General features: G+C 54.4%; 9 protein-coding genes across 9 annotated transcripts; 5 read left to right on the top strand and 4 right to left on the bottom strand.

Moving 5' to 3' along the window:
- Positions 1-187: 187 nt before the first annotated feature.
- NCS54_00389200 (N-acetylglucosamine-6-phosphate deacetylase) lies at positions 188-1634 on the top strand (the record flags this gene model as incomplete). Its single annotated transcript, XM_053149447.1, has 3 exons — positions 188-568; positions 633-1303; positions 1352-1634. The coding sequence occupies 3 exons, from the start codon at positions 188-190 to the stop codon at positions 1632-1634; spliced, it is 1335 nt and encodes a 444-aa protein (XP_053005422.1).
- A 620-nt stretch (positions 1635-2254) lies between these two features.
- Positions 2255-4239, top strand: NCS54_00389100 (NDT80 domain-containing protein; the record flags this gene model as incomplete). The annotated part of the gene is made up of 4 exons (XM_053149446.1): positions 2255-2625; positions 2694-3633; positions 3682-4067; positions 4122-4239. Exons 1-4 carry the CDS (start codon positions 2483-2485, stop codon positions 4237-4239), a joined length of 1587 nt encoding a protein of 528 aa, XP_053005421.1. The 5' UTR covers positions 2255-2482.
- A 557-nt stretch (positions 4240-4796) lies between these two features.
- On the bottom strand, positions 4797-5970 carry NCS54_00389000 (Glucosamine-6-phosphate isomerase; the record flags this gene model as incomplete). The annotated part of the gene is made up of 3 exons (XM_053149445.1): positions 4797-5108; positions 5158-5736; positions 5791-5970. 3 exons carry the CDS (start codon positions 5968-5970, stop codon positions 4797-4799), a joined length of 1071 nt encoding a protein of 356 aa, XP_053005420.1.
- Positions 5971-7859: 1889 nt separating this feature from the next.
- On the top strand, positions 7860-9635 carry NCS54_00388900 (Phosphotransferase; the record flags this gene model as incomplete). The annotated part of the gene is made up of 3 exons (XM_053149444.1): positions 7860-8473; positions 8532-9104; positions 9155-9635. 3 exons carry the CDS (start codon positions 7860-7862, stop codon positions 9633-9635), a joined length of 1668 nt encoding a protein of 555 aa, XP_053005419.1.
- Positions 9636-10295: 660 nt separating this feature from the next.
- On the top strand, positions 10296-13011 carry NCS54_00388800 (Hypothetical protein; the record flags this gene model as incomplete). The annotated part of the gene is made up of 4 exons (XM_053149443.1): positions 10296-10388; positions 10440-10873; positions 10922-12332; positions 12382-13011. 4 exons carry the CDS (start codon positions 10296-10298, stop codon positions 13009-13011), a joined length of 2568 nt encoding a protein of 855 aa, XP_053005418.1.
- Positions 13012-13180: 169 nt separating this feature from the next.
- On the bottom strand, positions 13181-13786 carry NCS54_00388700 (Hypothetical protein; the record flags this gene model as incomplete). Its single annotated transcript, XM_053149442.1, has 2 exons — positions 13181-13293; positions 13345-13786. The coding sequence occupies 2 exons, from the start codon at positions 13784-13786 to the stop codon at positions 13181-13183; spliced, it is 555 nt and encodes a 184-aa protein (XP_053005417.1).
- Positions 13787-15146: 1360 nt separating this feature from the next.
- On the top strand, positions 15147-18578 carry NCS54_00388600 (Nitrite reductase; the record flags this gene model as incomplete). Its single annotated transcript, XM_053149441.1, has 4 exons — positions 15147-15208; positions 15263-15413; positions 15467-17436; positions 17492-18578. 4 exons carry the CDS (start codon positions 15147-15149, stop codon positions 18576-18578), a joined length of 3270 nt encoding a protein of 1089 aa, XP_053005416.1.
- An 828-nt stretch (positions 18579-19406) lies between these two features.
- Positions 19407-22438, bottom strand: NCS54_00388500 (BHLH domain-containing protein; the record flags this gene model as incomplete). Its single annotated transcript, XM_053149440.1, has 2 exons — positions 19407-21497; positions 21554-22438. The coding sequence occupies 2 exons, from the start codon at positions 22436-22438 to the stop codon at positions 19407-19409; spliced, it is 2976 nt and encodes a 991-aa protein (XP_053005415.1).
- Positions 22439-24759: 2321 nt separating this feature from the next.
- On the bottom strand, positions 24760-26394 carry NCS54_00388400 (Hypothetical protein; the record flags this gene model as incomplete). Its single annotated transcript, XM_053149439.1, has 1 exon — positions 24760-26394. The coding sequence occupies exon 1, from the start codon at positions 26302-26304 to the stop codon at positions 24760-24762; it is 1545 nt and encodes a 514-aa protein (XP_053005414.1). The 5' UTR covers positions 26305-26394.
- Positions 26395-27385: the final 991 nt, after the last annotated feature.

Genomic DNA, 27385 nt, shown 5'->3' with positions numbered 1-27385 from the left:
TTTCCTTGCGTCTGGTGATAGCCTCTGGCGAGTACTAGTATGCCATGATTCTCTTCCAATTTGCACCTCATTTGTCCCTCGTGGACAGTAACGCCAAGACGGCCAACAACCACAGGCGCTCTACGCAAAAATCTCTGACACTTCACTTACAGACTCTTCTACAGACACTCCCAACTCCATCACAACCATGCCTGCCGCCATCTCCCCAACGCTGCCACCCACTGGCATCACCAAGTTTACTAACTGTCGTCTCCTAAAGCGAGGCGATCTTGTCTGGGAGGACCTGTGGGTCAGCTCGGCCACCGGCAAGATCGTTGACAGCCAGGCTTCCTTCTACGGCGAACTCCATCTCCCTGATTCGACCATCGACCTTGGTGGGCGCATCATCGCCCCTGGTCTGATCGAGTGCCAGCTGAATGGAGCTTTTGGCTTCAACTTTTCGACCCTGCTGGACGACATGTCCGAATATGGCAAAAACATGGAGGAGGTCAATCGCCTACTGGTCAAGACAGGGGTGACATCGTACATCCCGACAATCACGAGCCAGCGCCCCGAAATGTACCAAAAGGTGAGCTCTCCCTGGGGATAGGATTGGATGGTGGGGATCACACATGAGGCTAATGCTCCGGCAGGCACTCCCGTATCTGGGCCCGTCTGGGGAACGGCGCATCGCCTATCATGGGGCCGAGTCGCTCGGCGCTCACTGCGAGGGTCCGTTCCTGAGCCCCACCAAGAACGGCGTCCACAATGTCGACGTCCTCTTACAGGCGCAGTCTATTGAGGACCTCGAGCGATGCTATGGTCGCGAGAACATGACTCCTCGTCAAGATGGAACCAAGTTGCCCATCAAGATGATCACTGCCGCCCCCGAGCGAGGACAGATGATGAGCCTCATCCCCGAGATCACGTCGAGGGGCATCATCTATTCTGTTGGCCACACCGAGGCCACATATGAGGAAGCATCCCAAGCAGTTAGCAATGGTGCCAGAATGATTACTCACCTCTTCAACGCTATGCGCCCTCTGCATCACAGAAACCCGGGCGTCTTTGGTGTTCTGGGCAAGGCCGAGAGCTTGCCAAGACCCTTCTTCGGCATCATTTCTGATGGCATCCACTTACACCCCACGACCATCAAAATCGCCTACAACGCGCACCCTGACGGCTTCATCCTCGTCACGGACGCTATGCATCTTGTCGGTCTCCCAGATGGAGCTTACCCATGGACCAATGGGGAAGGTACATGCAATATTATTAAGAAGGGATCCAAGTTGCTGCTCGAGAACTCGGACACGATTGCCGGAAGGTGAGTAACTATTTCGTATTAGCAATTGTGGCTGCTGACCTTGGCCAGTTCGATTACGCTGCTCGAGTGCGTCAACAACTTCATGCAATGGACGGGAGCAGGCATTCCGCAGGCTCTTGGGGCAGTCACCTCGACGCCTGCTGCCATGCTCGGATTGCAAGGAGTCAAGGGCACACTGGACTCTGGTGCCGACGCCGACCTCGTGATTCTATCCGAGAACGCTGTGAGTCAGGGCGAGGTTGGAGGAGCCTACCATCGCCTTGTTCTAGACGAGGTGTGGAAGTTTGGCGAGAGAGTCTCTCGGGCTGAAAAGGGCGGAAACTTCATGTGAAAGTTGCCAAGGGTGGATCAAGGTTTCCTATTATTGAGTATCGAGTTACGAGAACAAGACTGTACGCATTAGAGTTGAAGAGTATTCCCCATAAGCGGTTTTAGAGGTTCAGTGGGTAAACAAATGAGCCAGGAGTTCCGGTAGACGGCGTTGATAAGGATGAAGAGATTGAACCGTTTAAACAACCTGATATGATATCTATTCCGTCCTGTGTATGTATGCGTGAGTTGATCCATGTGATGGATTTCATGCGTGTGCAAGCTCCATCGCATATTCAGGGTCCGTCCAGCTGCCCGATTGGTGATAGTGAACCACCCGCTAAACCGTAGCGCAACCGGTGGCCAAGCCCCTTCTGAAGCCATGCTCTAGGCCACCCACTGATAGAGCTCCATGTCCCTCAACAGGCGGCAGAGTGCAGCGGGGGATTGCGGCTTCAAGCATGAGGGTGTCCGGGTTCGGCCAATTGTTGGAGCGATGCCAATCAGCGATAGCAAAGGTCCGATGGAAGCACCAGCCAGCAGCACCTCAGAAGCCAGCCCAGTGGGCCCTCTCCACAAAGTCTCCTCCACTCTCCACCTCCACCTCCACGGGCTCCCCTTCCATTCATTCTAACTTGCGTGCTCTCTCCATGCTTGTCGGCTGATCCGTCGGTTGCTTCAATCTTCAGCGCGCTTGTTTCGCTTCAGAGACCAGCGCTGCTTCAGCCTACAATCGTCATCATCGCCGCTCCCCCATCATCGTCTCTGTCTGTCTCACAGAGTCGCGCGCCATCGTCTTGTGTCGCTATCCCCCGCCGCGCCCACCTGATCCAATGGGGCAATAACGGTGCGCTTCAACTGAACAATGCCATGTCCACCTTCAACTCAATGCCGGGGCTGCCAACAGGCGCCTCCGCCAGCGAATCCATGGCCATGAATCTCAGCTCCGGACAGTCCCAGAATATGGGAATGGACGTCTTTGACCAAGACCTAACCTTTGACGAATCACTACTGTACGTGCTGCTTCTGCTTGCGCGCGCGCAATGACCAGCCCGGTCGACAAGCTGACAGCTATCTGTAGCGACGGAACCGCGTTGCCGAACCTCCCCTTTGGCAGTTCGTACGACCTGGATGCCTTCTCAACAACCTTTGAAGATCCATTCTCCTACTCGTCGCGACATTTCGAGCCTGCGCCCCACCAAGATGTCCTGCACGAGGAATCCTCCCCCCAGGAGCCTGACAATAAGCTCTTGGGCTTCTCTGCCCCGGCCTCGAGCGCCACCATTATCAATGAGAATAACCAGTTTGTCGAGGCAAGCATGACTGCCGAGTTATACGGCATGTTCTTTGTCGCCGAGGACGTCTTTGGCGGCGAGTCGACGGGACGGCCCCTCGAGTTGACGTGTTATCGACGCAATCTGTGGCAGTGCTCGGGGCAGATCACTCTTCCCCGGATAATCACCAATGTTATGAATGAGCAGGGGCAACACGTTCAAATATTCGAGCTTATGGCGTCCATTACCGCTGTCGAATCCATCGAGGGAAAATCTACCGAGATTATATCCATCCCCTGGAAGAATGCAAACCCACAAGGAGGGGAAGACTCAAAAGCTGTTTCCGCTCCACCCAATATCACTCTTGATCTTTCAACAGGTCAGGAACTAGACGCGCATCGAGTGTCTCTGCCCGTCTCCTGGAAACGACTCCAATTCAAGCACGCCACCGCCAACAACGGTCGAAGAAAGGGCCTGCAGCAACATTACGTTGTCAAGATCAGCCTCCTAGGCAAGACGCAGACAGGAGAGTTTATCAAAATCGCCGAGATCCAGTCCGGCCCAGTCATTGTGCGAGGCCGGAGCCCGAGGAACTTTGATAGCAGAAAGGACGTTCCCCTAACGGGCGACAAGCGATTCGATAGGAGGAGTACATCGACCTCGAATGCTGATCAACCAACACTGAAGTTGGAGCGAGAGAATTCTCAAGCTTTCCCGCAAAGATTCCCTTCCGCTGGTAGTGTCCAGGTAAGCTCTATTTATCCATCGTCGACGTCAACAATCCTGACCAGTCAGCAAACTAACGACTGGACAACACCCCAGCCCCTATCTCACCCACTACCCAGCCCTCAGCCGCAAGCAAGCCCTCATCCCGCCAAGAGAGTGGCTCTATCACCAACAATGGCGAGGCCACCAATTCCAGCTTGGTCAAATGACTCCAATAGCTCTGCTAAAGCACAGACTACCCACAACACCAGAAGCTCGGCATCACGGCAAAACACTTCTCTCCCGATTAACCTATCCTTATCAGAGGATGAGAGAAGTCCCAATCGCTCCAGTGCTGAGTTGCATAGCCCCAACTCGGGCAAGAACCATTCCACGACAGGTGTAAACCGGGAAGCCAGCCCTGCAGAAGAGGCCGACCCCTTGTACGAGTACTTCCCGCTAACGGTGGACGATTGGTATGATATAATTCATTTTGTTTTTTTCCTTGGAAATTCACTGATCATGTTCAGGATGCCACCGGTCGACGCCGTCTACAGACCGCACGTGGTCCATCACACCATCATGCCACCCGAGATGAAGGCGCAGCAGCTGAGGAGCAAGGCGAAGCGGTATTTTGCCCCCGAGTAAAAGTAAGGAAATTTGGCGCAAAATGATGATTTATGAATTTTATCGGAGGCGAGAGGTTGGTCATGTGTTGTATATTAATTACTCTACTATTTGTTAGCATCGGCTTAGCAGCCCATTTCATGGAGCAGTTACTCTTGGGAAGAAGCATCAAGGACCGGGTGAGCAGAGCTCGAGACAGACAATGAACAGCTGGTTCATTCAGGACACGAAAGGGCTTGCACATATACCCTAGATTTTCAATGCAAGTTCAACGAGTACTATTACAATATGATATCGCCAGAAACGAGTCTAGGTGACGCCGTAAAACACCAAACGCCCAACATCCAATTCAACAAAGCTAACTCCCAAAGCTATGCCATGTCTCTCTAACTTTTAGACCAAGCAAACGCCTCCCTTTCCAGCGTGTTGGCATTATTTGGGTTTTATTCTTCTATCCCTACTGGTACAGTCTGGTGGTATCCTTAACTCCGAAACAACAATGTAGCGACTGGACAAGACCTGCTCCGTCTCTCTGTTCCCAAAGACTCCAGGTATATAACTACTCAACTTGAAACCTGTTAAACCGCGATGCCGTTTGTCTTACTCTGCATCCCGGGCTTTGGAGTAAGCCGGCCGTTCAGGCTTGGCTCGGGGATACGCGATGCCATTCGGTCAGGGACAAGGTCTGGAGAAGGAGATCGCCTGGCGGAGTCGGCCGTGGGCGTCGCCCGCAGGAGGTGAGAAGCAATGGGTTCAGGGGCAATGACTGTCGGGGTCTGAACTTTTTCAATCTTGGTTGCGGGGATGGCGACGTTGCCGGTGCGGACTTTGGAGGGGAGAATCTGCTCGAATCCCTGCTCGCGAGCGACTTTCTCGATACTCTTGAAGTACTGGGGATCTGTTAGCGGAGAGTGCTGTGATTTGACTGTACGCGCTTACCTTGACCGTCTTGACCTGGAGCTCTAGCGTCGCATCCTCGTCGACAACAATCATTGGATGCGGGTGAAGTTGCAAGCAGGATAGCGACCACATGTGGTTGACGCCCTGCTCGATACACTTTTGCAATGCGAGCGCCTTTCGGGCACCGAGAATGATGACAACAACCTCCCTCGCCTCAAGGACAGTCTGGACGCCAACAGTCAAGGCCATTCTCGGCACTCTGCTCAGATCGTTGTCAAAGAAGCGAGAGTTGGACAGGATAGTGTCATACGCCAAGGTCTTGACCCGGGTGCGGCTGGCGAGACTGGATCCTGGCTCGTTGAAAGCAATATGTCCGTCTTCGCCAATGCCAGCAAGGAAAAGATCGATGCCGCCAGCAGCCTTGATGGCGTCCTCGTATGCGTCGCACTCGGCTTCTGGGTTGGACGCATTGCCATCAAGAATGTGGACGTTGGAAGGATGAATGTTTACGTGGGAAAAGAAATGCTCCCACATAAAGGTGTGATAGGAATGGGGGTCGTCTCGAGGCAGTCCCACGTATTCGTCCATGTTGAAGGTGACGACATTTTCGAACGAGACCTTTGATGTTTAGTTAACCGCCGTGTAAGTGGATGATATTGTAGAGAAGCTTACCTCGCCAGCCTTGTACTTGCGAACGAGCATATCGTACACACCAACAGGGCTAGATCCAGTAGGAAGACCTAGAACGAAGGGATGCTCTGGCGTAGGTTGGAACGCGTTGATGCGCTCGGCGACATAATTGGCGACATAGGCGCATGCCGCATTCTCGTCGTCGCGGATGATGAGCCGCATGATGTAGGGATGTAGGTAATGTCTAGAAGGGGGATAGTGTGTGCTGGGTATGGGTATTGGATATCAATAGACAAGGGTCTGTTGTTTGTGTGAGGTTTCCGGTGATGGAGGGTTTGGCAGAAAACAGACTTTCTTTTGCACGAGATGTGACATTCTTATGAGGGGGGAAGCACACGCAGACAATTCAAAGTTCCTGCCAAGCAAGAATAAACTTGCCATGCGGATTGCGTCGTGGAACCCACCAGATTGGTCGCCTCTTGCCCATCCATCATGTGTGCGTGGAAAGAGAGCGGCATCGGGGCCTTGCAATGTACAGTATCATGTAGACTATTGGATGCTGTGACTGATGGGAATGAAACGTTCACTGAAGAAGCATATGATTGAACTGGGTGGCTCGGGTCGTGAGATCGCACTGTATTGCTCATGATGGCCAAGGTTGCGTAGAGTCATATGACCCAACGGCCCGTCAATTGGCTGACAGTGGACGAACCGCAAAGGTTGAAGCAACTCTGCGTGAAAAAGAACGTCCCGGTAGGCCATGGCCACTCAGGGTAAAGTGTAGACGGCGATGTAAGGTAGCTTTCGGCAGAAGTGGAGGTTATCTACAGTCCGGTCCCTGATCAAGGCCAGGACGATGGCACCTTTACCACCTTTGAACCATGTCAATCTGCGACGACGGGATCGAATCTTTCGTTGCTTCTCGTATTCGACTTACATCAAGATCTTGTAAGCCCATCTCATCACCCTCTGTCCCTTCTAGAACACCCGCCGAGCCGCAGCCCATGTTGGATACCAACCCGAGGTGGCCGTCTGGCATAACGAGGGTCTGCGTAAGCCCAGCTCCACGTGTCGGGATTGGTCTCAAAAGGGCTCATTTTCGACAGGGTTCAAGGGGCTCTTCTACTGTTGGCTTCCAACTCGCAGGTGGGCGCTCTCCTTGTACAACAAGGTGCTGTCGGAGCCCAGAAGTAACAACAGATGCTGGCTTTGGCCGAGACGAATCCTTGTTGTTGCGAGGCACAGATGGGACTTTTGGCCCACCGAGCCTCGGCGTGGGGTAGCTAATGGTAGCTCTCAGTAGCGGTGCACTAACAATTTCCCTTGCTCCTGTGTCTTTGGTCCACTGAGAGGTGACCCTCCCCTGGCCTGGGCTGGTAGTGGCAGAGGCGGGCTGGCTGGCTTAAACATCCACTTCTCACGGGGCGCTCACACGCAACGTTACAACCCCCCCATCTGGCATTGATCCTCATCTCCTCCTCCATCTGACCCAACAGAAATGTCGAGTCTGAGACCACGAATTGACGGCGCCGGCGAGTAGAGAGGCCCGTTCCCAGGCGCCGGCACTCTCTGTAGCGCCTACCTAAAAGCTTTTGTTTCAGTGGCGGTTGTCGCGTGTCGCCTCGCCTGTGCGACGTTGAATCTAGGACAGGACCTCCCTCCATCCATGATGGATGGATTCGCTCATCCCTTTGGCGACAAACAAACCCGCCGCTTCTCGACTCCTCCCTGCCACCTCGAGTCCTCGGCGGCTTTGCTGCTTCCTTCTGCTTCTTACCCGCCGGCCTGCCTGACCTGAACCCAGTCCTGGCAGGTCTCATCAGCTCCCCCTGTCAAGTTGCTTCCATCCATTGTTCACGTCTCCTCTCTCGTCTGAGCGCGTGCTGCCATCCATCCACGACCGACTGGACCTAGGTGTCCGTCCATCCACTCACTGGGACCATCGGGGCGTAAGACTCTCTCGCTCTCATCTCACCCCATCTGTCCCCTCAAAGGCGAATCCTCCAGCCTGCCTCTGTTCGTATTTCCGTCAAGTATTTACTTTGCGCTGTGTCCATGACTTGGTTCCTCCTCCGATCTTCTCTTCCTTCTTCGTCATCATTGTCCATGGTATGCAGCCGCTCGTTTCTGCAATGGCGACCTTTCGAAAGACATTCCTAGCTGCCATCATCAAGAGCCTCCTGCGGGGCAAGTCACTGGTCCAGGCCATCTTGGCTTACTGGATCCGTCCCGTGAAGCTCGGCACTGATGGTAAACCTCGTGTTGGTACCACATCGCGACGAACTATACAAGAGTTTCTCAAGGAGGCTGAGGCTCTGCTGCTTGGACCTGCCGACCGAGATGGCCTACAACAACTATCGCGAGACCTGCGGGAGCAACTCCTAGACCGACTCCAGACCGACATGCAGTGCATGCTCCCCTCATACAGCCACCAACTGCCCAGAGGCACTGAATGCGGTCGTTTTCTAGCTTTGGATGTTGGCGGTTCAACCCTCAGAGTAGCACTGGTCGAATTGCGTGGGCGCACAGCCGACGTGGGAGAGGAGAGCAAGATCGTCAACATCCAGAATTATTACATAGGCCCTGAAATCAAAGCACTGGAGGGCATGGCCTTCTTTGATTGGATGGCCGAGAGGATATTGGAGACTCTCTCTGCAGAGTTGGAGGAGCATCGTAGTCCTGACCATCCTCTACCAATGTCGATGGCGTGGAGCTTTCCCATTGAGTGAGTTTCCTTTCTATCTCCCCTTGCTTTATGTTGGAAGCTGACGTGTATATTTTAGGCAAACTTCGCTGGCTGGTGGAAAGCTGCAAGGCATGGGTAAAGGCTTCTCGGCGAACAAGGGGCTCATCGGCCAGGACCTCGGACAAATCGTACGGACGGCGTGTCTAAACCATGGCCTCAGTGTAGAGCTCCGAGCCATCGTCAACGACTCGAGTGCCTGCCTGCTATCTGAGTCGTACAACCACATCTCGACGAGATTCGGGCTCATCCTCGGAACTGGCGTCAACATGGCAGCCTACCTCCCCGTCTCCGCCATTGGACGTTCCAAGTTTGGTCAACGCCCTCCTGAGTGGTTCGAGAAGGCCACGCATGTCATCATCAACAGCGAGATTAGCATGATGGGGCGTGATATCCTGCCCTTGACGAGATGGGACAGGCAGCTGCTTGAGAACCATTCTCGGCCCGAGTTCCAACCCCTGGAGCACATGGTCAGCGGCATGTATCTGGGCGAGATTTGCAGACTCGCCCTTGTTGAGGCGATCGAGTCCACTGGCGTCTTTGGGGCTGTGCTTCCACCATCATTACAGAAGCCGTACTCGCTGTCGACTGAGACTCTATCCATTATTCAGAGGTATGTTTGTGGCCAAGTTTATGCAAGTCAGGGATACTAACATTTTGCAGGGACACAAGTGATGAGCTTGATGAAGCCTGTCAACAATTTTCTCTCCACCATCCATCACCACACACCCCCACAATCTCAGACATGTCCTTCCTCAAACAACTGGCTTCGTTCATCTCGACCCGCTCAAGCGCACTTGTGGCTACAAGCGTCTACACGTTCTGGAACCTGCGCATCGAAAGCCAGAACAACTTTATTTCGGCTCTGCCTCTGGATTCGCCTCTTCGTGAGAGCGCCGAGGCAGATCGCGACCTCAAAGAAACGACCGTCGCCTATAATGGCGGCGTGATTGAAAGTTACCCAGGATATCTCGCCAGCTGCCAGTCATATCTGAATGATCTGGTAGCGGCTGAAGAGAAGGAGGAGAGCGGCAAGAAGACGATCAAGCTCGTCTCGGCCAAGGAGAGCTCACTCATGGGCGCCGCAGTGGCCTTGGCCTCTCTGGAAAGGGACGAAGAGGGGCCTCTGGGAGTGGTAGGATAAGGGCAAATTATGTGATGATGGGGTATGATGGGTGCAACACGTTTGAAGTATACAATGGCACTGGCGCTCGGCGATATCAGTTTTGGACGAAAACATGTGTAATGGGACTCGGACGTCATGGTTAGAGTCTCGAGCCATATCAGAGGCTCATGGTTAAACGAACGGTTTGAATGGATGGATGAGATGAAAAACAGTTTATTTTGATGAAAATTCACTTTGGGAATTTCGAATATTTCCGGTTTATATGGTTTCTCTCATGGTGATACTTCGGGATGCCTCTATATCAAGTCTTTTGGCTGCACTCAAGACGCGGTCAGGTTTGTGGCGTAAAGTGGTTCGGGATGTAGGCGCGACACTCCACACACCCCCTGTTCACTTCCACTTCTGACGCGCCGCTTCCATTGGCGGGTGGAACCTTCCCTAACGTCATGAATGCCTTTTCTGTCACGTGAGCGCCTGGCGTCTTCGCGTTGAGTGGACGGCGCGTCTTGTCAATCAGGCACCCCACGATAAACTTCCCAGCCAGCATCACAAGTTTGCGCAACCAAAACTGAGCTCAAGCACCAGCACCTCCCGTGTTCATGTCTTGGCCAAGGTGCTCGCCTTGTTTCTAGGTTTTCTTCTCTTTCCATCTGAACGTATAATATTGAGCTACGCGACATGGCCGACACCCCGAAAGGCTCAGCTCTTTTCGCTGAGTGCGCAGTCGCGTTTGTCTCGAGCAGTGCGCTGACTCCGAAGCTCATTAGCGAAGTATGATTGCCTTGAAGTCCTCTAATTTTCACTATACTAATGATATTGTAGCTATCATCTCTTCTAGAGGACCATGGCGCTACCATCTGCGAACCCCGACGCGACGGCTCCATCCCCATCGAGAAAGTCACACACATCATCTCGAATACGATCGATTTTCCCCAATTCACAGAGTCGCAAGCCGTCATGATCCCCGTCGTGACAACACAATGGATCACCAGCTCACTCACTCGCCGAAAACAAGCACAGATCCGACCATTCTCTCCTGACCCTAGGCTGATTTTTGCCGAGGTCGTGGTGACCTGCGCCGATCTACCAGAGACGGACAAGGAGAGCATCGCTGGTGCCACGATGGCTTTGGGTGGACAAGAGACCAAGGACGCGACTCGAATGACTACACATATCTGCGCGCTATCAATGGATCATCCCAAGGTCCAGGTTGCCCTCCAGAAGGGATGGAAGGGCAAGGTTGTTCTGCCGCACTGGTAGGTGACATGTGGGATGACAAAGCCGTGAGTCACTGACATGTCCAGGTTCGACGATTGCTTCAAGCTAGGCAAGCGCATTGACGAAGGTCCCTATCTTTTACCCGACCCCGAGATTCTCAAGAAGTCACCCGAGGACGAGCTCAAGATTCCGACCAATGAAAACCTCACAGGAGCGACATCGCCAACTCCAACATATCTACCACTACCACCTGACGGAGATGTCGTCCGCCCGCCAGTCACCGTTTTCCAAGACCGCAGGGTGATGCTCTCATCAGATCTGAGCATCACGGAAAGGCTCACCAAGGTGGTCAAGGATATTATTGTCCATGGTGGTGGCAAGGTGGTAGAACAGGTTGAGGATTGCGACATGTTTATCTGCCAATACCGGGATGGCCCTCAGTATGTTCAGGCCGCGCAGTCCTGTAAGGACGTTGGAAACCTCGCTTGGCTTTACTGGCTCATCGTCCATAACGACTGGACATCGCCTCTTCGCCGACTGCTGCACTACCCGGTTCCTAAAAACGGCATCGAGGGATTCAAGAATATGCGTATCACAGTGTCAAACTACGGCGGCGAGGCCCGGATCTATCTGGAAAACCTCATCAGGGCCTGCGGAGCCGAGTTCACCAAGACGATGAAGTCGGACAACACCCACCTCATCACGGCGCGCGACTCGAGCGAGAAATGCAAGGCTGCCCCTGAATGGGGCATCGCAGTCATCAACCACCTCTGGATCGAGGAGAGCTACGCTAAGTGCGAGTTGAAGCCTATCAACATTAAGAAGTTCAACCACTTCCCTCCACGAACCAACCTTGGCGAAATTATCGGCCAGACTTTCTTTGATGAGTCAAGGTTGCGAGAACTTTACTATCCCGGGGGTGACGACAAACTGTCTCCCGGAGCGAAGAGAAAACGCAAGATTCTCGAGGCAGCAGAAGAGAACGCATATTCTCGAGGGCCAGCGGAGGGCGTTGTTGTTGGCCGTGTAAACGAGGATGTGGATATGGATGATCTCCAAGAAGAGACCGAGGACGAAAGGCCTGCCAAGAAGACGACAACAAAGACTGCTGCCGCTGTGGCAACACCGATTCGCGCTCGCCATGCCGAAAAGGAGAATGATACCCCGTCTGTGATTTCTACAGGGGGCCGCAGTGCCAAGGCGAAGGCCCGAGATCTCTTGCAGACCATTGCTCCCGATATTGCGCTTTACGAGAAGGAGAAGAAGCGCAGTAAAGCGGGCAACGCCCCTTGGGGTGGCAAGCGGGCTGCGGACCAAGCGGAGAAAGAAAGCAACAAACAGAGGCAGGCCAAGAGCCCAGAAGCTGAAGAGGATACCGCTGCAGCAAAACGGCCAGCCAAGAAGGCCAAGCAATCACTTCCTGACGTCGAGATGCGCGTCATCTTGACCGGGTTCAGCAGATGGGTTGGGGATAAGAATAAAGAAGATCAGGATCGGGTAAGTAGGCGTGAGCCTCTACATCTACATGTTCTAATATGTCGAACAGAGGAAACTACGGGATCTGGGTATCCAGATTGTTCAAGAGGGACAGCCGTGCGACTATCTGGCAGCCCCTCACATTGTCCGGACCGTCAAATTCCTATGTGCTCTGGCCCGGGGGCCAACTGTCATCTCTTCAACGTTTATTGACAAAACCCTGGAGACGGGCAAGCTGCCCGATATCGACGAGTACATCCTTCGAGACAAGGAGACGGAGAAGCGATATGACGTGAATCTCGAAAAGTCGGTGGCTCGTGCCAAGTCGAACCGAGGCAAGCTGCTGACGGGGATTCCCATTTACTGTACTGAAAAGATCCGAAACGGACCTGACAGTTACAAGGCCATTGCCGAGGCAAACGGGGCGATCTTCAAGATCTATCGGGCACGGAGCGGGACGACGATTCGACCGACGACGGCTGAGGAGGAGGGTAATGCGCCTCCAGAACCTGTCTACCTCCTGAGCAGTCTGGCTCACGATGAACGGCAACTGTGGAATCGGTTCCGAGACATGGCGCGAAAGGGCAACATGGAGCCGCGAGTGGTTGCGCCTGACTGGTTGCTTGACGTGGCGATGGCTCAGCAAGTGAGGTTTGACGACAAGTTTTTGGTGGAGAACTATTACGCGGACCAGCTGTAACGCAGATTCGGACGCAGACTTGGCAGAGGTTTCTTGACGGTGCTTGGTGCAAGTCTGGGAACATGGCTGGTGGTAGAGTTGGAGGTCGAATTGCTGTACTGTACTGATTGATGATGATGGCTCGTTTGGGGCGGCGTAATGTATAGAGATGTGAAAATGGGTTCAGCGTTTAGAAGAATTTAACGCCTAATGAGTCGTCTTGGCCAAAGATCTGAGCCTTGCCTCGTTTGACAAGGACATTAAGGGCTTTAATGAGGACATCTTGGTCCATTCCATGGATATCTACTGTTGGTGAGCAATGTGACTGCCCAAGCTCATTCCTTGTAAACCTACCAGTTCCCTTGGTGCCATCGCCCTCGACGAGTTCATAAATGGTCAAGACACTGCCCTTCTGACCCGTCTCGTCGACATAATTCTCAATGAGCTCAGCCCACTCGTCAGGCTTGCGCCAGTATACAAGGACGACGTCACCAGTTGTGCCACCGCCAACATACTCTACACGGCCATCCTTATGCATGAAGACGACGACATCGCGGATATCATCAAACTGCAGACGGCGGTCTAGTTTACGGTTGACAAAGAGGTCTGAGTCGGCGGCCTCTGAGAGGGAGAGACGGAAGATGCGATGGTGTCGTGCGTACGAGAGGATTAGGTCGGACCACTTTGTGCGCTGGGCGTGGAGTGTGGTGAGGTTTGTCTGGCGGGTGAAGAAGGCGGGAAAATGATATTCGCGAGGGAAGACGAAGGAGCCGTCGTCGTCTGTGGTGGCAGCCATGGCTGGGGAGGAGTGGTTTTATCGTGATGGTTTTGGTGTTGAGGGAGAAGCTCTTTGGAGGGGTTGACGTGATGACGTGGGGGTGGAGGGGTTCATGGAGGGCGACCACGTGCTAGTTCGGCCGAGACCGGCTTAGATGCATGCAACATTGCCCAGCGAGGAAGGCACATGCAATTAATTCTCTTTTCAATTCATCGAATTGAAGGTTGATACGAGTTTGCCATATTCTCATGAGGACTATGCAACTAGTTCCTTGGATGAGTCGGTAATATCGGAGAGTACGTGTTTTCAATCAGATCATTCCAATTCGCCCAGAGCTTGGACTACCTACACAATGTCCCCCCATACGACAGACCCTAGACGCATCCTAGTGCGCCCGTCAAGAGTCTTTTAAACAACTTGATCTCGGCATTCCAATTCACAATCACCTCTTCTCCCCGGAAAACCAGTGGTTTTTGTTGTTATCTCTGTGGGGGATAGCTCATTCAGCCACTCACAGCGTTGGTGTTGCAATAATAGGCTTGGAGAGATGCGCCTTATCTCGATCCGACTGATAAGGGGGAGACTTGGCTCCGAGGAAAAGGTTCAGCTGCAGGGAAGACGAAAAGGCATCAAAAATAGCTCGGTCACAAAATCAAAGAGATGAATTTGACCGGGTCCAGACTCGATGAGGAGGACTTGCGGCTCCGGTCAAAATTCGGAGACCCATGTTTGTAGGTCTCGTCTCACCGTGGTCGAGTAGCAGCTCACCGCGACTCATCGTGACGGGCTCACTTGAACAAATACCCGCTAAAAAGAAACGGTATAACCTCGTCAGAGCCCTCATCTGCTCATCTCACGACATCACCATGGCCTGTCCGACGTATGACTGCCGTCGGATTTCCACGCACCGCCCCGACGCCCCACGTCCCTGACCGAACGTCCATCTCCGCGGAGCGTTTGTCAAAAGAGGCGCCAACAAAGGCCGCTCCCGAGCCGTGCGGCCGCTGCCCTCCCTAAGCTCAGTGATTGGTTCCCCTTCCGATGAGAGGGCCTCTGCCACCCGGCTGGCCGATCTTTGATAACGAGACACAGAGGAGTTTCTCCCCCGTGGCGAGCAAAACGTTTCTCCCGGAGATGCCCATGGCACCACGACCAAGCCGGAGATGCAATTCTCGATAGGGAATAAGGAGCCATGAGACTCCAGGCAGAGGATCCATAGCCATGGGCCTCGAGACCTCGAGACCCTCTCTCAGCCCAGGGCTCCCGGTTCCTGTCAGGATTTGTTTATAACCATGGAATCTCCTGGGGTCTCGCTACAGGATTTCTCTGAGGGTATTCATCCCATAGGGCTATTCACAGTCAATTCAATCCGCCCAACATGAGTGAAACACAGAAACGCCTAGTCGTTGTCGGACTGGGCATGGTGGGTATTGCTTTCATGTAAGTGGACTCGACACTAACAAGGTAGCGATACATGATCTGACACTTTTACAGAGAAAAGCTGCTCAAGTACGATGCCACAGCAAAGGAATACTCCGTCACTGTTCTTGGAGAGGAGCCATATCTCGCCTACAACCGAGTAGGACTCACAAGTTTCTTTGAGCACCGGAAGATTGAGAACTTGTACATGAACCCGGCAGAATGGGTAGGTTGAGCCGCATCTCACATATCCCGGCAAGCCACTGACGAATAGTATAGTATACCGAGGCAGAGGGATCTCTCAACTACCACGTCAACACCAGAGCTACTAGCATCAACACGGACGAAAAGACGGTCGAGTGTGCTAATGGCGAGACATACCCCTACGACATCCTGGTCCTGGCCACCGGCTCCGATGCTATCCTTCCTCGAGGCCTTCCTGGCCATGACGCCAACGGTGTTTTTGTCTACCGCACAATCGACGATCTCAAGAAGCTCATCGAGTTTGCCGACTCCAAGCGTGGCACCAATGGTGTGGTCGTTGGTGGCGGTCTGCTCGGCCTCGAGGCTGCCAAGGCCATGTTGGACCTAGAGCGATTCAACAGGATCAGGTTGCTTGAGAAGGCACCCTATGTCCTGAGCAGACAGCTCGACGACGTTGCTGGCAAGATGGTGGTGGACCAAGTATCCCAGCTCGGTGTCGACGTCATGCTGGGCAAGGGTGTTTCCAGAATCAAGACTGATGAGGAAAACAACCTCACCGGTGTGGTGTTTGAAGATGCCCAGGAGATTGATTGCTCAACGCTATGCTTTGCCGTCGGTGTGAAGCCCAGAGACGACCTTGCCAGAGTATCTGGACTTGAGGTCGGCCAGCGAGGTGGTATCGTCGTCAACGATGACCTGAGAACAAGCATGCCAGATATCTACGCCATTGGAGAGTGTGCCAGCTGGAGGGGAATGGCCTACGGTCTTATCGGCCCTGGTGTCGAGATGGCAGAGGTTCTCGCCTTCAACCTCACACAGGCGAAGCTTCACTCACCCCGAACATTCAAGCGCCCCGACCTGAGCACGAAACTCAAGCTTCTCGGTGTCAACGTCGCCAGCTTCGGTGACTGCTTCGCCGACCGTGATGGTCCTGCATCTCTTCCGCCAAAGTTCGCCAAGAACCTGCAAAACGGCGACGTCTCTTCGACCAAGTCGGTGCAGGCCTTGACATACAAGGACCCTTTCCTCAACATCTACAAAAAGTACATCTTCACCAAAGATGGCAAATACCTCCTCGGAGGTATGATGCTGGGCGACGTCAACGACTACGTCAAGCTCGTGCCCATGGTCAAGTCCATGAAGGAGCTTGATGTCCCCCCAAGCGAGCTCATCCTTGGTGCAAAGAAGGACGACGACGGCGGCGACGACCTCCCCGATGATGCGCAGGTGTGTTCATGTCACAACGTGACAAAGGGTGATATCGTCAAGGTCGTCAAGGACGGCACATGCAAGGATGTCACGAGCCTCAAGAAGTGCACAAAGGCCGGTACAGGCTGCGGTGGTTGCGTGCCTCTCGTCACCACCATCTTCAACCAGACCATGGCATCCATGGGCAACGAGGTGACAAACTACCTCTGCCCTCACTTCAACTACTCCCGCGTGGACCTGTTCAACATTGTCATGGTCAAGCGCCTCAAGTCGCTGCCAGAGGTGATGCGCGAGGTCGGCAACGACAAGACCAGCGTCGGCTGCGAGCTGTGCAAGCCCGCCGTGGCGAGCATCATGGCCTCGCTCTGGAACAGGCACGTCATGGACAAGACCACCTACGGTCTACAAGACACCAACGACCGCTTCCTGGGCAACATCCAGCGTGACGGCACATACTCCGTCGTGCCTCGTGTGTCAGGTGGAGAGATCACTCCTGAGAAGCTGGTCGCTCTTGGTGAGGTGGCTAGGAAGTACAACCTCTACACCAAGATCACGGGTGGTCAGCGTATCGATTTGTTTGGAGCCAAGAAGCAGGATCTCCTCGACATCTGGGGTCAGCTTGTCGCCGCAGGCATGGAGTCTGGCCACGCCTACGCCAAGTCCCTGCGTACCGTCAAGAGCTGCGTCGGCTCAACATGGTGCCGATTCGGTATTGGTGATAGTGTTGGCATGGCCATTCGTCTCGAGGAGAGGTACAAGAGTGTACGAGCACCACACAAGATCAAGGGTGGTGTAAGTGGTTGTGTGCGTGAGTGTGCTGAAGCCCAAAGCAAAGAGTATGTTTCTACCCCAATTCCAGCCTCCACCTCCATATAACTAACATGATTTCAGTTTCGGCTTGATCGCCACTGAAAAGGGCTTCAACATCTTTGTTGGCGGCAACGGAGGTGCAAAGCCTCGCCATGCCGAGCTGCTGGCAAAGGATGTGCCTCCCGCCGAGGTGGTTCCCATCCTGGACCGATACCTCATGTTCTACATCCGCACAGCAGACAAGCTCCAGCGCACGGCACGCTGGATCGAGAACCTCCCTGGTGGTCTCAAGTACCTCCAGGAAGTCATCCTCGACGACAAGCTGGGCATCTGTGCTTCGCTCGAGGCCCAGATGCAGGAGCTTGTCGACAGCTTCTTTGACGAGTGGGCTGAGGCCATCCGCACGCCTGCCATCGCCGCCAAGTTCCGGCAGTTCAACAACACGGCCGAGACGACGCCCAACATGGAGGTCGAGTCGGATCGCGGGCAGAAGCGGCCCGCGTTCTGGGTGGGCGACGCCGCCACTGACGACTTCCAGGGCCTCAAGGACAAGTGGTCCATGACGGCGTGGGAGCCCATCATCGAGACGTCCTACTTTGACGGCGCTGATGAACTGCCCAATGGCATATCCGCCACCATCAAGCGCGGCGACACTCAGCTGGCTGTATGGCGCATCCAGGGCGTATACTACGCCACGCAGCAAATGTGTCCTCACAAGCGTGCCTTTATCCTCTCCGACGGTCTCGTCGGCCAGGAGCCCTGCGACAAGAAAAAGTCCTCCGACGCCCCTGAGGATACCAAGACCTCACCCTGGGTTTCGTGTCCGCACCACAAGCGCAACTTTGACCTCGGCAACGGCTCCTGCAAGACGGACGAGAAGCTCTCCATTGCCACGTTCCCCACTGAAGCCCGTCCCGATGGCATGCTGTACCTCAAGCTCCCTCCTGTCGAAGAGCTCGACGCCGCGCTGGGCACAAAGAAGTGGATGGTCAAGAAGGGAGAGGCTGGCGAGGCGCCGCTGGCCGAGCTGGACCGACGCATCAAGTTTGTTGGTCTGCGCGGCAAGAAGCCAGGCGTGAGGCCGACGGCTGGTGGCAAGATGTCGACCAAGCCCCTGGAGCTGATGGCTGGCGCCAATGGCTGTGGAGGCGGTGCACCAGAATGGTAAGACATCCATGATGAAATAGACAAAAAAAGAAGAAAGAAGACGGCCTGGAGTTGAGCGTTTCATGAATCACTTGATTGTTTAGATGAGAAAATCTGGGAAACGGCGGTTGAGATTCGATCATGGGTTGATTTGTATGGGATATCTTCGTTGTGTGGATTAATAGACATATACCCCTCGACAGACCAGGTCAATCCCCATCGCCGTGACGTGACATGGCGTAACGTATAGATAAAGTAAAGCCCGTCACCAAAAAAGGTCGCCCGGCACGTCCAACTCCGTAAAATGAAGTTCTCCAAGTCGAGGTTTCCTTCTCATTTCCCACCTGGCCAAACCCAGTCGACCAGAGGCCCCTTCTCCCGCCTTTCGCTTATAAAAGTGTGCTTGTGTGTGTGACCTACGCCGGACACGTAACAAAACAACAGGAGGAGACATAGAAAATGGAAGGATTGGTAAAATAGAATAATGTACCTTGAGAAAAGAGGAAAAAATGAAATGCTGCTGTGGTGGTGGTTGTCGTCGAAACACTTGACACAAATCCGATTGCGCTGTGCCAATTCCTTTGCGTATCCCTCTCCTTCGTCCTGTATTGTCCTTTTTATCCGTTACCAAGTAAAACTCCTGATGCCACCTTTCTAAGAAGCAGATACCCATGATCGTACAAAGTCATCTCAAAAGAGCAAAGTGAAGCAGATTGCAGAGGTGATCAAGTGGAGTGTGTGATAGGAAATATATCGGTAGATGTAGATGTGTGTGTAGGTAGATGATAAGTGTGTGAGCATGGGTGTATCAAGTCGCAGGTAAACATATATAATCGCTTGTCGTCGTCGTCTAGCATCCGTCGTCTTCGCATTCATCAAGGCTGCCGTAGCCAGTGTCCGAGTCCATGCCCACCACGCTCTTGGTTATGGTCAGACACCGGTCTACCACCTTTTCTCGGACATCAGATGTGACGCCGCACTTCTCTCCAGGCGCACCACCCATCCACAAGCGGAGACCGCCAGATAGTCGCTCCAGCGAGGACTGGAACATCTCTGCCGCAACCTTGTGTTCAAAGAGCTCCTCCATTAGCTGCAGAGCTGCGGTGCAGCCGAGAAGAGACATTTGGGATGCATTGCCCCTTGTCATGATGGATTCAATAATGCGGAGACCTTGATGTGTGGTGCCAGGAGTGCACTCGACTCGTCGAAGGTGGGCGATGGCCATGGCGCAGCGGAGAGCAAGTCGGAGGTCGGGGGTCGAGGCTTGAAAGCTTGAGTCGATGATACAGATAGAAGTGCTCAGCAGAGCGTCAACCTTTTCATTCCCCATCGATTGCAGGGCCGAGGCGATATTAGCTCCACGGGCCTTGTCAATCAGGACTGCACGTGCCACGATGGCGCGAGCCTGCGCAGTAGATCCAATCGGGGCGGTATTGATAGCCAGCTCAATGTCGTCCGTCTTGGTGAGCAGAGCCTTCTCGTCCTTCTCCATAGTTGCCAGCATGACACGGTGCAGGGTTTGAGTCGACCACCAGGCTGCGACGGCATCGAGAGGGGAGCCAACTGCCGTGTCGTCAACCACCGAATCCATTCCGTCCATGGGAGCTGTAATGTTGTAAGTAGTCTCGGTGTTGAAGGCCAGGTTGTGCGCTCGCTGGATGATATCCTCGTTAAGCACCTCATCGCATTCCTGTTCGACCAGTGCAGCCAGATGCTCGGGCAAATCATCGTCATGTTGCTCAGATGATCCTCGGCGAAGCTGTGTTATGAGACGGTTCAGTTGTCGGGCCTCGTTCCACTTGGTCCGTGCAAGCTTGGCGGCAATGGCGTTGCTGACGCCGAGATGTAGTCGGTTCTGGCTGGGATCCCAGAGAAGGAGGCGGATATGGAGGGCCTTAAGCATGAGTCTCATAGGGCTATCAGGCAGGGTACCAGAGGCAAGTAGAGTGAGAACCAGGCGGCTCTTGTTAATCTCAACGTCACCGCCAGCCAGCTGAGAGTCCAGGGCAATGCTCCACGCCTTGACTCGGGCAGTCTCCTGCTCCTCGGTCAAACCAGTAAGCATCTGGTAACCATGAATACCAATAGCATTTCGAAGGCTGAGCTTCAGCGTCTTGAGAATGAGAGCAGTCGCCTCAAGGAAGAAGTTATGGCGAGGAACCCAAACAGTCTGAATAGCGGTGAGCCACGCCTGTCGACGAACGTGAATGGGCGAGGCCAAAGATGGCGCCGCCTGCAGAACGCCAACCTGCGGTTTCTTAGGCTTCTGCTGGACTTTAGCGAATAGAGATGGGAGGAAGACCCAAAGGAAGGTTCCCAGAAGCAGGATTATCCGTAGAGAAGTGTGAATGTGGTAGCCCATCACGTTGATGTCAAGGCCAGACGCCACAGCTCGGAGGAGGTGAAGAGGCACAGCAAACAAGCCTCGGCCTTCGGGCTTTTCGTTGCTAACCTCATCCTCTCGCACCGCTTCCAAAATCATTAGGCCAGCAAGTGAACCGACCATGAGCTTACCAAAGTAAGGGCCGGCATTGCTCCATCGATTTTGCTGCATTTGCTGCTGCTGCTGGATCTGTTGCTGGCGGATAAGCGCAGGGTTGCCTCCTCGGTAAGGCTGTTGAGGCACAGGATATGGTTGACCAGCAGCCATCTGTGCCGAAATGATTCTCTTCATGTCATCAGGAACCTGAATCATGCCCGCTGGTGGAGCGCCACCTTCCTGCGTCGCCGACATTGGTGACCCGACAAACTGTTGAGAATCTTGGGCGTACTGAATTGGTGTAGGTGGTTGTTGGAGAGGGCTGATTGCTCCGTTCATGGCGCCGGCCATGAACAACTTTTCAAAAGCAGCGATTCGCGCCTGCATCGCGCCGTTTTCGTCGAGCAATCGAGTATTTCGCTTCTCAAGATGTCGAATGTATTCCGTCGCCTTGCTCAAAACCTAGTTGTTATTAGTCTCGTGTACTATGACTACAAACGTAATGTGACGCGACATACGGTAGCCTTATTCAACTTGTGGGCTGGAGTCAATCCGTGAAGCTCCTCGCGATCTTCGGTCGTGTCTTCGCCTCGCGCGCTCTTGGACATGATGCGCAGACTGGGGACGCTGTCCCTCAAGGCGGCGATCTTGTCATTGAGGTTCGTCCGGTATCGCTTCTCGATCATATTGTGGGCCGTCTTCTTGACGGGCTGGTTGCCATCATCATCTTCCTCTTCCTCGTCAGGGTCAGCGGATGACTTGCGCTTTCGTGAGGCCTTAGAGGACATCTCGGCGGGATCTGGCGAAGAGAGAACCCCCGTCTTGCCCTCACCAACAGCCGAGTCGGGGCTGGAGGCGCTCTTGGGGGAGTTGTACTGGAGATGGGGCGGCATGGCGATGTTGCGCAGCTTCTCCTGCAGTGCAGGAGTTAGGTGGCTGATGATGTGCGGTTGAAGAATGGCGGGATCCTGAAGGTTGCCCGGGCCCAAGGGCGGGTTCGAGGGGATGGAGGCGGCGTAAATGGACTCGGGACTGAGGGTGGTGGCCGCAAGGCTGTCGAGGCCGGCAGAGACAGGCAGCTGCTGGAGATTCTGCTGCTGATCCTGACCGAAGGCGAGAGCCCAGGGAGAAGACTGATAGCTAGTCTGAGTGGGAGGAGCGGTGCTGGAGGGGTCGTACGAGTCGTAAGGGGGCGTGCCGTTGAACTGCCATGCGGCGGCGTCGTAGTATTGCTGCTGGGTCTGGGGACGGGAGGAGGAGGAGTCGTTGGGCAGGGAGGAAGAGGAGGGGTCGGATTTCACGACCGAGCCATCGTCGACGAAGCCTAGATTTGGATCCTGGAGGCCAAAAAGGCTATTCGAAGAGTCATGGTCGGCCATGTCAGAGAAGTGGGAGCTGGGCATGGTAGGGCCAGCACCATGCAGCAGCGATGGGGTGATTGAGGGCGAGAATGGGCACCACGAGGCGAAGGGGCCCAGTTGTTGGGGTGTCGCCGACAAAGGAGCTGGACGGGTGGCGTGTAAGAGGGCGAGGCCTTTCGGGAGAGCCTGGGTGGTGAGCCGATTGTGAGGCCCTCACACTCAGATCTCCCACGCTGGACTCGTCGCCGGGGCGAGAATTGCTGGTTGACGGCTACCTATTTTTTCCCCCGTCTCGTTGATATTCTTCACTATCGCTGCTCTCAATCTACCTCTATCTCACAGAGGCGTGGGCGTAGATGCGACAGCGGCTGACGGGCTCTGACCTGACGACAGGCGGTTGACGATTGCCCACGGGTGGTGTCTGGTGTGTTCTCCGGGGATGGGATGGGATGGGATCGACCGATGGACGGCGGATGCGGCCGAACGTTCGATGGAAGGCCGGGGTTTGCGGCAAGGGAATAGCAGCGCGACCTCGCAATGGTGGTCTGACTGGAAGCAAAATACGCTTGATGATGGTAATGGGTGATTGAGGGAAGCGATGGCTGCAAGGAATTCGATTTGAGGAGAGGGACGAGTATGGGCAGAAAATCGTACGATGGGACCCGGATATCAGCCCAGCGACGCCCAGTCGAGTCCGCGCTTGGCCAAGCCCGTTTTTCACTCTCGCTCGTGAGGAGCTCAGGGGGCCCACTTGTTTTTAAATGTCTGCTGGGCCGCACCACATGGAAATGGAATACAGTGCGCAATTCACCTGGTCCTTTTGCTGGCCAGAAACACTGCGTCGTGGTTATTGGCACGGAACACCCCCGGAGAAGGGGGCTTGCGGCTGGAGCGGTACAGTGTTTCCCTTCCGGCTATGTCGAATTGGCACTGTACATGTTCTCGTCCCTCCCCTCCAAATTGCTCACTCGAGGCCCCTTGAGACGCCGGCAAAACACCATGCAGGCCCAGGAACCTCGGGGAAATGCATCAAGTGCAACCTCCATGATATACTATCTATCCACGCTATATTTGTTTTATTATTCCATGCCAAACATTCGGCATGGTCGTTTTTCTTGCATAGCTCTCGCCCCCTTGTCTCTTCTCGAGCATGATGACTCAGCCAATCCTAGACACTGTGCAACCCATCCAGCCAGTCCCCATTCGCCAACTGATGATGTCTTCTGTTGTTGCAGACAAGACCTTGTCAATGAAAAAAACCTTCCAAAAAGACCAGGGTTTTTCTTCCATAGCCCCAATCAGGTCCGTCCGAGCCCCATCAATTCTCGCCCTCATCATCATCCTGTTCTGTTGGTCCTGTTGCTGTTATCTCTCACAGCACAATCGTGGCAGGAAGAGACAGGCATGGGTAAGGCTTTGTCTCGGCCTAGCCACGCGAGTTTCACTGTCGTACAATTCTGGGCCGCCCCGCGCGTGGTTCACACGAGAGAGCGCACACGTTCCAGCGACAGCAGTGCCTCTTTTCTTTTCGTACCGGAATCCGGGTGCGTCTCATCAGTACTCATGGTTGCCGGGACTTGACCTGTTTGGTAACAGCACAGTGGACCCGCCGGGTGCTGCCCTCTTTCTATCGTCCCCCTTGTAACGGTTGTAACCTCACTGGATGGATCACCAGCAAACAATCAATCAATCTCCTACCAATCCCAACAAGACCAGAAAACAATTAGGTTTGGCGATGCAACCTCTCCTGGTTCACTGGGGTTGCTCTTCTCGGGCCTGCCTGCCATGAGCAAGACAAGCCAAGCCAACGCAAGGCCAGCCAGCGACAAATGCCCCCTGCCGCCACCAAATGGGTTGTGATGCAATGTCAGGGGGTCCCATCTCCGATGATTAGGTTGCGTCACCCTCAGTCCCGATGCTTCCTCACCCTTGATCGAATCTTGCTGCATCTGTCGTTATTCTCCTTCGATTAGCGGCCCGACCCTAGAAACCACATACATCACTTGTTGATGCACCCCGGATTATGAGAGAATTAACAAATCGTATTTCGAAGAAACACCGCATATGCGGTAGTGCTCTGGCCGGGACAACTTCAAGGTCCAGCCAGTTGAACTTGGGGTAAAGTGTACAAAAGATTTTATGCAAATAATGCCCTGTCCCTCTCCTGGTATCATACTATCTCCCTCCCAGCAGGCTCTCTTGCCTACTTAATCAATACCCAGGGCTTCCAGCCAAGGAGATCCAAAGTCATGGCGACATGATGGTGACCATCCAAGTGGAGGTACCGTTTTGACATCTAGGAAAAATATATGTGACGCAAGAAATCGAGAAAAAATAGTCCTACCAACTCCCGCATGCTTCGGTTACCAAATATCATCGGCGCTCTTCACCATCTCCAGAGTAGGAGTCTTGGGAACCATGCGCTTCATCCTCTTCCGGTCTTCCTTGGTAACGAGCGATGGGGTCATCGGCATGCAGGGTGTGAAGGGCTGATAAGGAGAGTATGGGACTGCACCAGCGGTGCGAGGGGTGATGCCTCCACCAGGCGACAGAGGTCCCTTTCTCTCGAATACTGTCTGCTTGGTGGTCTGAGTAATGCTGTTGGGTGAGGCCATGGCAGGTTCATAGGCACGCAGGGGCAGGGCACCACCGGCGCGAACGGCTGAAGCGGGTGTGTTGGAGCGGTTAAATGTCGACCCAGGCTTAGGCGATGAAGGCAAAGACGGAAGAGAGACGTTGGACGGGAACCGGGAGCCGGGCTTGGGAGACGAAGGGAGGCCGACCAGCGGCGCCTGAGAGTGCTCCGAAGTGGCGGACTCGGGTTCGCGTTCGTGCTCGGTAGGTGCTAGCGACTCATTCCGACCGTGGCCAACAAGAGGAAGCTGTGATCCGATACGCTCATCGATGGACTGGACGCTCTCGGGTGAGATGTCGGGGGTCGGAGGAGACACGTGAGTCGAGGCCGGTGCCGGATACGGAGCCTGGTCGGTGGGGACCGGAGGTGGTGCGGCCGGGGCGTAGTGGCGGGGCGGGATCGTGCTCATCTCTTGCGACTCATGGCGGGGAAACTCGGTAGACTGGGGTGTCATGATGGGAGATGAGATGTTCATGCCCTTCATGGACTTCTTCTTTGGTGATCGGAGGGCCGAGAGGAGTGAGGAAGTCCTTGACCGGCTCTTCTCCTCACGAGAGGCGTTGAGATCCAGGTTGGCAGGCTTGGTCCTTTCCTTCTTGGATGGTGATGATGCCGCGGACCGAAGAGACAGGATTGAGGCCGCTGTCGAAGGACCTCGCTGGTGGGCGACGGTAGGCGGGAGGGGATCATAGGCAACTCCTCGCTTCTTGGCGTCTTCGGCCTCCAGGACGTGTCGATACATATCTTCGAGCTGTGACTGAGCCATGACTCTGTCTGCTGCCACGACTCTCTGATCAACAAATGGGTTGGTACCGGGTGCGCCGATGGTTGAGTCTGGCGATGGGTGAATGTATGGGTTCGGGCTGTTGGTGTCGGTGCTGTTCTTGAAGTGAGGTTGGATGAAAGAGGCCTCGGTGATGATGTTCAATGGCACGCCAGGCTTAGATGCAAAATCCGGGATGATATCTTGTTTCGCAAACTCGACTTCTTCGATTCCGGCAGCAATATGGTGGCGACGCTTCTTTGACAGAGCAACCAGTGTGAGGGCGACCAGCACCAGCGAAGCTGCGTATGCTCCGATTATACCGCCGATCTGAGCGGGGAGATGGTCGTTCACAGGTCCGCCTGGGATGGGTTCGTCTGTGGCTTTGGGATCGCTACCTCGGGCGGCGAGAACCTGGGAGCGGGCAAGGTAAGGCTGAGCAGTGCAAAGGAGTGAAAGAGGCAGAAGCAGGCCGAGAGGTATTGTTATGCGGGCACCTTGAAGCATCATGGGGGACAAGAGGTCGGAGGCGAGGCACCTTTTGACTTGTTGGGAGGAGCCAGCTTGTGTGATGTGACCTCCTGAACACAGAGAGACGAAACACTAGGAGAAGAGTATCATGCACGGAAGACGGAACTTGCGGTATCAATAGGGTATATAGCGGGCTGTTGGCGATGGCCCATTGCTCGACGTTAGCCGCTGGACTCGAAGGCTGGACGCTGAGTCGCCAGGGCGCACGAGGGGACCCCAGGCCACGCCGGTCCTCTGGCAACCGTCGAATGGTGGCACACGCATGAGAGGCGTCCGAGAATAGCTCGCCATCCTAGGTGGGTGACGGCAGGAGAGTGGTTGCAGCCGAGATGTGAGTTAAGAGTGTGACGAGGCCATCTACGAGCTGTGGTTGGATGGTTAACCGCCGGGCAATAGAGTGTGGAAGTGGGTGATTGGCGGTCAGTTCCCACTCGCCAACCACCGCACTCCACATGCCTCGACCTCTCTCGCCTCTTTGGATCCCGGGAGCCAGGATTGCAAATCGCTCTTGTGCCTGTAAAAGATTTGTCTGTGGTCGGGACTGGTCTGGTCTGGTTTGGCGGAGCGGGGCGGGGCGAGCCACCATCACCACCAGAGGTGATGCCACAATGGTACCGAAAATGTAGCTTCTCTCTAATACCATGAGTAATTCGACACGAGGTCATTAAAGGAATAAAAGAGATATCATAAGTACACTCGTTCTTTAGGTCTTACTTACTACTATTCCTTTTACTATGCCTTACTCAGGGAGAATACCCCAATTCTTGACCCACCTGACGTGGACAAAGTTGTTCCAGCTTGATTGTTCCTGGATCTACGATATCCAGCCCTTCAATCATCAGCCATCCCACACCACCATGGCCCAACAAGCAATGCGTCCCCTGGTCTAGGGGTCCGTGGGCCTCAATTCGAGGCCCAATTGCCTGTGTCGCCCGCCTTGTCCACACTCTCGGGCCTTGCATGGCGGTGGAGCGTCCCAGCCCAGCTCCTCATCATGTGATGCTTCGGCCTCTTCGAATGAGATGCTCCTCTTTGTGTGACATCACATTGCTCGACATCC

This window comes from Fusarium falciforme, chromosome 3, assembly GCF_026873545.1.
Source record: "Fusarium falciforme chromosome 3, complete sequence".
Taxonomy (NCBI): Eukaryota; Fungi; Ascomycota; class Sordariomycetes; order Hypocreales; family Nectriaceae; genus Fusarium; species Fusarium falciforme.
Note: the sequence above shows the minus strand (reverse complement) of the source record. Positions and strands in the feature narration are given on the sequence as shown.